The sequence below is a fragment of the Pteropus alecto genome, unplaced genomic scaffold, assembly GCF_000325575.1.
Source record: "Pteropus alecto unplaced genomic scaffold, ASM32557v1 scaffold21, whole genome shotgun sequence".
Classification (NCBI taxonomy): Eukaryota; Metazoa; Chordata; class Mammalia; order Chiroptera; family Pteropodidae; genus Pteropus; species Pteropus alecto.
The window spans coordinates 19,421,330-19,430,411 of NW_006436282.1; the positions used below are offsets into that span (position 1 = coordinate 19,421,330).

General features: G+C 57.0%; 2 protein-coding genes and 1 long non-coding RNA gene across 3 annotated transcripts in view; 1 reads left to right on the forward strand and 2 right to left on the reverse strand.

Annotated features, from left to right (window-relative positions):
* HOXA2 (homeobox A2) overlaps nt 1–1,184 on the reverse strand; it is a 53,218-nt gene extending 52,034 nt beyond the window's left edge. The window contains exon 1 of the mRNA XM_025046840.1: nt 157–1,184. The gene's annotated coding sequence lies outside the window, so the exon portion shown is untranslated. The remainder of the gene's footprint in view (nt 1–156) is intronic.
* A 374-nt stretch (nt 1,185–1,558) lies between these two features.
* On the reverse strand, nt 1,559–5,867 carry HOXA7 (homeobox A7). Its single transcript, XM_006912019.3, has 3 exons — nt 5,779–5,867; nt 4,096–5,196; nt 1,559–3,089 (listed from the first exon to the last, which is right to left on the reverse strand). Exons 2-3 carry the CDS (start codon nt 4,472–4,474, stop codon nt 2,770–2,772), a joined length of 699 nt encoding a protein of 232 aa, XP_006912081.1. The 5' UTR covers nt 4,475–5,196; nt 5,779–5,867; the 3' UTR covers nt 1,559–2,769.
* A 175-nt stretch (nt 5,868–6,042) lies between these two features.
* LOC112479740 lies at nt 6,043–7,970 on the forward strand. Its single transcript, XR_003046319.1, has 2 exons — nt 6,043–6,186; nt 6,381–7,970. It is a non-coding gene; the product is annotated as an uncharacterized LOC112479740 (long non-coding RNA).
* Nucleotides 7,971–9,082: the final 1,112 nt, after the last annotated feature.

The window sequence follows — 9,082 nt, forward strand, 5'->3', positions numbered from 1 at the left end:
CAAGAAGTGGGTGATGGGAGCGAATGTGAACGGGTGAGTGGGGGTGACAGGGAGGATGCCCCTCTTCAAAGCCGGCCTGGGTGCCCTCTCCCACCGCCGCGCCGCCGACTGCCATCTCACCACCTTTGCTCCTGTCTCCCCCCCCACATGTCTCACCTTCAGATGGCGGCTCCCAGAAGCTCCTGCTCCTCTGACAGCTGTCGCTTGGGCAGCCCGGGGAGACGAATTGTCCTCCCTCCTGGTGCCAGAGGACGCAGGAAATTAGCCAGGTTGCGAGTTGCAAAGCGGCCGCCTTGGCGCGGGGAACTCGGCGCACCCCACCTCCAGCGGGAGCGGCTGGGCCGGGCCGGCCCGAGGCCTCGTCTCGCTCGCCATCGCCGGACAAAGCGCAGCCGAGCCAGGGTGGAAGGCAGAGCTCCGAAGCAGGCAGGACTGTGCAGAGCAAAAGAATGCGGCTCTATTCTCGCAAGGGAAATTATAAAAAAGTTCATGTTCACGGTTCCCATCCACATGACCGACAGCGGCCAATGGAAGGGCTGAACAACTCATAAAGTTGTATTGCAAAGTTGTAAATTTTCATAAACAACAACGGATTTATGACCCTTTCCCCATCTCTAAGAGGAGGCAGCTCTTACACCGGCGCCATCTTACCACGGAGGCCGCCCCGACTTGGGGCCGCAGGTTTTACAGACCCAGTTGGGCTGTGTTTTATTAAAAGAGCAAGAAGAAGTGAACCCAGCCCTGGCAGGAGACTGGAGTCGAGGTCCTCGCCTGCCGAGCTCAAGCTGTTCCGCGCTGTCCCCACCTCCCTTTGCCCCTTTCCCAGCCCCTTCCCCGCACCCAGACGCCCCCGCCGAGGCTTGCAGCCCGGGTCTGCGGGCCCCTGCCCCTTCTCCCACCCCTCAGCTGCAGAGCTGGGCCCTGGGGCTCTCTCACTTAGCCTGAATGGGGGGAGGGGGAGGGGCTGCGTCAGAGGCCCGGATTTTCACCTCCTAGCCAGGCGCCAGGTTCAGGGCTCATGGAGAATTCGGGATCGGTCTCAGGTTGATACCCCTTTGCAAACCCACCCCACGGCCTTAGAGGAAAGAGCAGTTTTTGGATTTCATGGAAGGTTTTAGGAAGGTTCATGGAATATAATGTATCCATCAAAGATTCCGTTTTCAAGGGATTTGTAAGATGTTTGTGCACACACACACACACACACACAAAATTCACACAGAAATGCACATATACAATTTTGGCACACAGAAACACATACATTCAATTATGGACACAGAAATACAATTATGGATTCATGTAAAAATGCACACAAATGTACACAGAAATACACGTACAAAAAAAGGTACATAAACCTATACAAATCCACACATTAAAAATCTACATAAAAAGAGACACAACATGCATACACACCAATTCATGGACACCCAACACTTGCATCCTATGTGTCCTTCTACATTTGCTTCCCTACAGCGTCTTCCCACACACACACAGAGCCAGGGCTTGCTCTCCAGCCATGCTCACCCTCTCCCCCAGGTTCCCCAAGATAAAGTAGTCTACGTTTCTTTGTCACCAAGCATCTTTATTTTTCTGTTACATAAAACATGGTTGGCGGGGCAAGATGGGAAGCATACGTTCCTGGAACCCCAGGCTAGAGCCGAGAAGGATGAGGGGGACACAGGACAACACAGGAGATGAAGGGCACTGGGGAGGACATAGACGGTCCCCACCAGCTATGGAGTTAGCTCAAGACAACACACCATGCTACAAAGTCACACCATTAACACATCCTTCCCAAGTCAAGACATTGCCTTACAAATGAGCTCCAAGACTATATAAATGACAAAAAAAAAAAAAAATCTTGTTCAAATATACAATATTTGCTATTGTAGGAAAAGTCAGGGTGTACATATTCAACATGGCTGGGCAGTAGGACACAGGGTCCGGGGAGGGAGCAGGGAAGCTGAGAGCATCTCTGCAGTCCTACTAAGCAGAAGCTAACTCAAGAGATCTGAAGCTAGCTTGGGAATGCTCCCCTCCAGAAGTAGGGGGTAATGGGCCTGAACTTGGGGTGCCCAGGCCAGAGGAGGAGGGATTCTGGGTTGCAGCACTTAGAATGCTTTGGAATAAATATATTATTTTTCAATTTAAATAGAAGCCAATGCCCTGGTCCCCGGACCTCAGCACCTTCTCAGCGCAGCCTCAGGGACTCCAAAGGCTGCCAGCCGCAAGCAGCAGGGGCCTGGCCTGGGAGGGGCTGGCACTAGGTAGCAGACGAGCCAGCAAGCATAAAATAGGTAGTTTGGGACAAGTAGGTAGTACTGAGAGAGTCAGGTCCTTGACATTATGGGGGAGGTGCTGGGTATACCAGTGTTGGGACAGGTCTGGGCTTCCTGGGAGTGGAGGCCCGCTGGGGCTGGGCCCATAGGTAGTTTGGGGGTGCCTCTCTCTGAGGCCTGTGCTAGGTAGTATTTTAGCCATGCCAGCACAGAGCCAGCCGGCCTTGGGTGGAGGGGGTGTGTCTTCTGGGGGTCCTCAGAGGCAGAGGGGATCCCCAAGGGGGCTCAGTCTAATGGCTGCTCAGTCCAGGAAAGTTGGGAGCTGGAGTGGGTAAAGGGGTAGATGGGGTACAGGTTGGGTACTGGGTTTGTTTGTTTGTTTGTTTGTTTTACATTTTCTTTTTATTTTTTTCCACTTTTGTAAATAAAATCGATGAGTCTCTAAAGACGCTTTCCCGACTGTCTGGTGCAGCCAAGGGCCCAGCTCGGCCCCTCATTCCTCGTCATCGTCGTCGTCTTCTTCATCGTCTTCTTCCTCGTCGGCCTTGTCAGCGGCAGCGACAGTCGCTGTGGTGGCCGGCACGGCGCCCTCGGGGACTGCGGTGGCGGCCGGACCCTCCTCCTTATGTTCTTTCTTCCACTTCATGCGGCGGTTCTGGAACCAGATCTTGATCTGGCGCTCGGTGAGGCAGAGCGCGTGGGCGATCTCGATGCGGCGGCGCCGGGGCAGGTAGCGGTTGAAGTGGAACTCCTTCTCCAGCTCCAGCGTCTGGTAGCGCGTGTAGGTCTGGCGGCCCCGCTTCCTGTCGGGCCCTGCAAGCAGACATATGGACACACAGACACGCGGACAGACAAGCCGACAGGGACATAGACAGGACGGCGCGTTAGCCAGACCGCGGTGCCAGAGCTCGCACCTTCCTCCCGGCCCTGACCCGGCTCGAAGCCCCCTCCACCCCGCGCCCCGGGACTGATCTGGAGGAGGAGCGGGAATGGTAGAGGAAGACCCCCAACTGCGGTGCCAGACGCGCAGGCAGCTCCGTGAGGAGGGAAGGAGCAGAATACCAACTTTACAACCGCCCTTTCCAGCCGGCTAGGTTTCCACAATGTCCCGCTTCCCCTTGACAAAGGGAAATTGTAAATATAGAGTGTGGGCAAGTGGGAGACGCTGCGCTTTTGCCATTCAAAGACGAGCCGAGCCGTTTCCCCGCCTGGCTAGGCAAGTGTTCGACCCTCTGACGGCCCGCACCCCAGGGGCGCCTTCCCTCCCCAGCTGCCAGCGCCCCATCTGCGGACCTTCTTAGGGCGCTCCGACCCCTGTTCCCGCTCCTGCTCTCCACCCCAGCCTTTAAATGGCCCCTGGCACAGGGGCTTGTGACGGGCCCTGAAGGGTTAGGCTCTCCCTGCTTTTGAGAAAGAAGAGCCAGGCTGAAAGGAAAAGGAGGAGGGAGGGAGAGAGAAGAAAGGGAGCGAGGAAGAGAGAGAGAGAGAGAGAGAGAGAGAGAGAGAGAGAGAGAGAGAGAGAGAATAGAGAACAAACAAACTTAATGTTAAAATTCCAAGGCAAATGGAGTTAAATAAATTTACGAGGATTGAACCCATTAATTGGGCCATAAAAAGTTTTATGAGCCTCATTTACATACAATGCTATGGGCTCTCCACGCTATGGCGCCTCGGCTCTAATTAAAACCAGAAAGGCAGCGCCGCCAGGAGTCAAGGGGCCGCCGGCTTGCCGCCTGGCTCCCCGCGCCTAGCTGCGAAGCCCCACGCTCCCCGCTCCCAGTCCGCCCGCCCACCCGGCCCGCCTGGCGGCGGCGCCTACCTGAAGACCGCATCCAGGGGTAGATGCGGAAATTAGCTTCAGCCGGACCGTGCAGCGCGCCTTCGTCCACCTTGTCGCAGGCGCCTTTGGCGAGGTCACTGCAGAGCCCGGGGATGTTTTGGTCGTAGGAGGCGCAGGGCAGGTTGCCGTAGGCGTCGGCGCCCAGGCCGTAGCCGGACGCGAAGGGGCTTTGATAGAGGGGGCTGTTGACATTGTACAAGCCCGGTACGGTCGAAGCGAAGGCGCCGGCGCCCGCCCCGTAGCCGCTTCTCTGCGAGTTGGGCGCAAAGGAGCAAGAAGTCGGCTCGGCATTTTGGAACAGAGAAGCCCCCGCCGTATATTTGCTAAAAAGCGCGTTCACATAATACGAAGAACTCATAATTTTGACCTGTGATTTGTTGTCCGGCAGCTTTCAGTGTCGGTTTTACGAGGTAGCGTGATATATGATAACATTACACCCCCAGATTTACACCAAACCCCATTTTCTTTTGGACGGAGCTCGCCGCAGCACGTGACCACCCACATGACCGCCTCCGCCAATCTCAGCAGCCCTCACAGGTGGTCTCTCTCCGCGGGGCCCGCGGCAGCCTAGAATGGAAGGGGAAGAGGCTCAAATGTGTCCAACGAATCTGTCCGCGGCGGGCTGGCCAGGCGCGTCCTGCGGGAGGACCCCAGGTTCTGGGGGAGCGCTCAGCCCGCCGCCAACCTGGACGCCTGGCCTGCAGAGGCCGCGCGGTGCTGGCCGGCACAGTCTGTTCTTGCCTATTACCGAACCCTGGACCAAAGCCTGCGGGTCCTCCCTGCCCTCTTCTGCCCGCTGACCCAGCCCAGGGAAGGTCTCCGCGCTGCCTGCAATCGCGCGCCTCACGGTGGCCCAGCGGGCAAGTCCCTGCTCTGGGTAGATCAACTCTTTGCCCGCGTTTCCTCCCGCCCGGGTCCGGTGGGAGATTGGCCCACTTAGACGCCCATCCAGATGGGGCCGACGCAGCGTCGCTTCCAGCTGCAGCGAGAACGCCACAGCAAACTGGAACCATGTGGTTCGAATAAAGTCAAGGTCTTCGGGCTTCCTTTCCTTAATCAGTGGCGCACTGTTTATCCGCCCTAAAGGAAGCAGTGAAATATTTATCTATTAATGAGCCTCATTTGCCAACAGATTTATTAACGTGAGATTCCCTTCCCTCCTCCTGGACACCGCTGGCCCCTGAAATTCTATGCTTTCCCTCCTGAGCACTTGACTGGCCTCTGGCAGCCCGAGAAATGGCTGGACACTCTTTTGTCCCCCTGGCAACCTTTGATTCTCCCTAGCTGAAGGGGAACCAAGTCTCTTTCCCCGAGCTGGGAGGAACCTCAGGCCCTGCACCTTGCCAGGTACCCCTGGTGTCCTGAGGTTTCTTGTAACCTTCACTCCTGCCATCCCTGGACCTCTGCAGCTTCTCGTGGTCCTGAGTGCTGGGGAGCAATACATGCTTTACAGACAGTTTGGGGGGGGGGCAGGTGCCTAGGGACTGCAGCCCACTCTGGATTTCCATTTCTTTTCGAGACCCCAAAGACAAATAGGGAGACCCCCTCCCAAAAAGCCACCCAGCTCTGGTGGCTTCACCTTTCCAAGCACGAGCTCGCAGAGAGTAGAGCGCATAATAGTCTCCCTCCCTCCCATCCTGGCCCCCAACTCTTAGAGCCTACCTTCCCGGGCGCAGGGTTGGAACACCCAAAGCCCCTGTGGCCCACTGCTCCCTGGAGGGTGATGGGACGAAGCCTTCCCCTAAAGCCTCATAAACTGCCCAGGCCCCACTAGAAGCCTGGCAGCCAGGTCAGTATATCTTTTACTGCTCAGCTCGATTGCACACCATAAACCCGACCTCACAATGGAATTGCCCCGGAAATTCTCCTCTAAATTATAGAGTTTGGTTCCTCGTGTACAAAGCACTTCCCATCACTTTCAGAAGGTCCAGGCCGCCCCGGTTCACCGCACCCTCTGGGGTGGGGTGGGGGGTCCTAAAAGCACAAAAGGCAACGGCGGGAGAGATTAAACCCGGATGCAACGGAGCCCCAGCTCTGGCCTAGTGGACGGCCCAGGGCGTGGACCGGGAGGTGGGGGCTGTCGGGGCAGGTGGGGCCAGGGTGGTGTCCCCTGGAGGTACAGCAGCCATGGGGGGCGCAATATCCGGGATGCCCTTTATGGTGGATCAGGATGATAGCTGTTTTGGTTGAGGAATGCGGGGGCAGGGGAGGGAGGCGAAAAGAGAAGGGAAAAAAATATTCTAAATATTATCACTTTCGGGCAGGAAATAGTAACCTAAGAAAGTTAAAGGAAGACGGAACAAACAAGAAGGACGCTAGGAGATCAAAGAAGAGGAATGAGACAGCGTTAGACCAATAAATTGTTCCCCGAGTGACACGAAGCAAGGTGCAAAGAGGGAGACCCCGGCCCGCCGCTGCCGCCGTCTGTCTGGACTCGGGTGGCCGGAGCGGCCGATGGCGATGGCGTTTAAAGTGGAACCTGCCCTGAGTGAGGCGACCCGACAGACCGATTTCAGGGAGCGATTTCGAGGAGCGCGGGAAGGAACTCGGTCTGGGCCAAAAACGCTGAGAGTCCGCGCCACAGCCCGTCCCTGCCGGGTTTTGTCTCCCGCAGGTCGGAGGGATCCAAGCAGGACGCGCTGCCCCTCCACCTGGGCCGGGGAGGATCCAGATACGGCTCGCAAGGCCTCGGCCTCTCTGGACCCGAGTGCCCCGGGCGCCGAAAGCTCTCTTTCGTTTCTGAGTTTCTCTCTCTCCTCCTGCCTTCTGTAGCAGGGTTTTAAAACGAGAAGGCCAAAGTCAGGCTTTCAGTAAGGCCTCTTTAATCGCGTGTTCTTAAGCCATTGCTTTCCTACTTATTTGGTTGAAAAGACACCAATGCACTAGGTTATATATGATATCATTTACAGAAATACTCGTTGACGCTTAGCCTGGAGCCGGCACATTGAGGCGGGGTTCTCATCTGCCCAGCTGTCTTTAAAGACAACGTTCACTGCTTTCCTGGGTCTGGTTTCCTACCTACCAAGCATAATGTGTTTCCCCTGCTTCATGGTACCAACTAGTGCTCAAAATGTAAATCCAGCTAGGAATGTAAACCCAGGTCTCAGGGCAGCGGAGGAAGGCGGCCAGGAGTCCGGCGGCTGGCGGCTTGCTTCTCTCAACGTGTCCGCCGGTGCCCCTCGCACGACCTGCGCGTCGGTTCTCCATCCGTGAGCAGTCTTTGGTCGGGGTGCCGGGACAAACCATCAACAACGAGTTCAAAGGAGCTCGGGCTGGCTCAGGGTGTTGTCTGGGCGGCGTGCGGGGAAGCGGGTCCTAGGCTGCCGCGCAGAGAGAACCGCCTCCCGGCCGCCCGCAGGCCAAGGGCAAGCGAGGCCCCGCCTGGCGGCCCGTGAAGCCTCTGAGATCCCGGCCGGCCTGTACCTACCTGAGGCCTCCGCGACCTGCGGAGAGAAGCAGTAGCCACCGATCTGCTCCTTTGCCATTTATTCGTAGTTACATAAACCGAGCTTTCTATCTGCCGCTTGGATACGTGGCTACGGACGGCTCTCAGGAAGCTATAAAGCCCTTCTGACAATCAGAAGCTGTGAAATATTGTGTACTATGTAAGGAAATATAACGAAGGTGTATGTCTGTAATACCAACGTGTTTATATAAACAGAAAAAAGGAGGAGAGAGAGAGAGAGAGAGAGAGAGAGAGAGAGAGAGAGAGAGAGATGTCAGCCAAAATCCAGTCCCCAGTTTTACAGCGTGTACAGCATGGAGATGCAGGTTGTAAACATTTTGTGGGCTTGGCAGAGACTATTACGACCCAAATAAATGCCTCGCGTGGAGTGTTCACGGGGCTCCGCGGTGCTTCGAAGGGTTCTGTTCGCTTTTGCGTTTTCCCTCTGAAACCATTCTGCACCTGGGGCCGATCCTCGCACCGCACTCAGGGAGCCTCCTGGAAGGCTCCGGGGCGTGTTCCCCGCCCAGGGTCGAGGATAGGCTGTGCCTGGGTTGGGGTCCCCTCCCTCCTCCTGGCTTCCTGAGCAGGGGACGGCAGAATACCTCGGGACCTCCACGGCCGAGGGAATTCAGCGGCGAGAGAAAGCAGGACAACTTTCACGACGTGACCTCTTATCCCTCAGCTAGAATGTTATATTAAGTATCACACTTATTTTAAAATAACTAAAGCATTTCCTAGTCTGCCCCCAAGGATTCCCCATCCCGAGCAACTCAGCCACCAGACCCACACTAGTCGTCAGAAATGCCTTTACTAAGCCGGGGTTTCAGCCACCTGATTTCGTCACGTATTCAAGGTGGCCGAGTCCCGGGGTTCTGGCTCGCCTGCGGGTGCTGGCTCTTCGGACCCTGTATCAGGGCACAGCCTTTGGGGATCTCCCGGGACAAGGAAGGACCCTTGGCCAAGGTGTGAGCCCTCTGCACACTCTCCGGGGGTGGGGATGGGGGTCACCAGGTCCTGGGGCTGTAGGCCTTAGTCCTTGTGTCTGTCCGCAGGTTAACCGGGTTCTCCGAGCTTCATGCTGCCCCGAGGCTTATCCGGGGCTGGGCACGGTGACCGCCGCGCCTGGGGCTGCCGTCCCGCAGCGCTAGGCCCCCGGAATAGGGTAGAGGGGAACCGGAGGGTGCAGGTCACGAGAGCCCCCGCCCCGCTTCCTTGTTTCCTAGCGAAGCTTGCATCCCAGCGTGCGCAGCACGAACCATACACCACCGCTAAAATCTCCCATTCCAGTAAGGCTCGCGTCAAGTCGACATCTTAGGAACTTCCAGGGTCGCGGCGGCGGGAGATGGCGGCGCGGGCGTCTCTTGCGTGGAGCCATACTGCCATCTTCTGGCCGAATGTTGGCACTGCAGCGCCAGCCACCGGCCTGAACTTCGTCCGCAGCCGCGTTAGACCCGGCGCCTCACTCGCGAAAGCCCGCGAGGGCCGGGTCCCCGGGGGGTCTGCGTGGAGCCCGGATCT

Bases quoted from the DNA above. Each gene is read 5' to 3' on its own strand.
- HOXA7 (XM_006912019.3), bottom strand. From the start codon at position 4,474: ATGAGTTCTTCGTATTATGTGAACGCGCTTTTTAGCAAATATACGGCG. The intron at 3,090-4,095 runs GTAGGCGCCGCC...GTCTGCTTGCAG, and splicing joins CCCCTGGATGCGGTCTTCAG to GGCCCGACAGGAAGCGGGGC.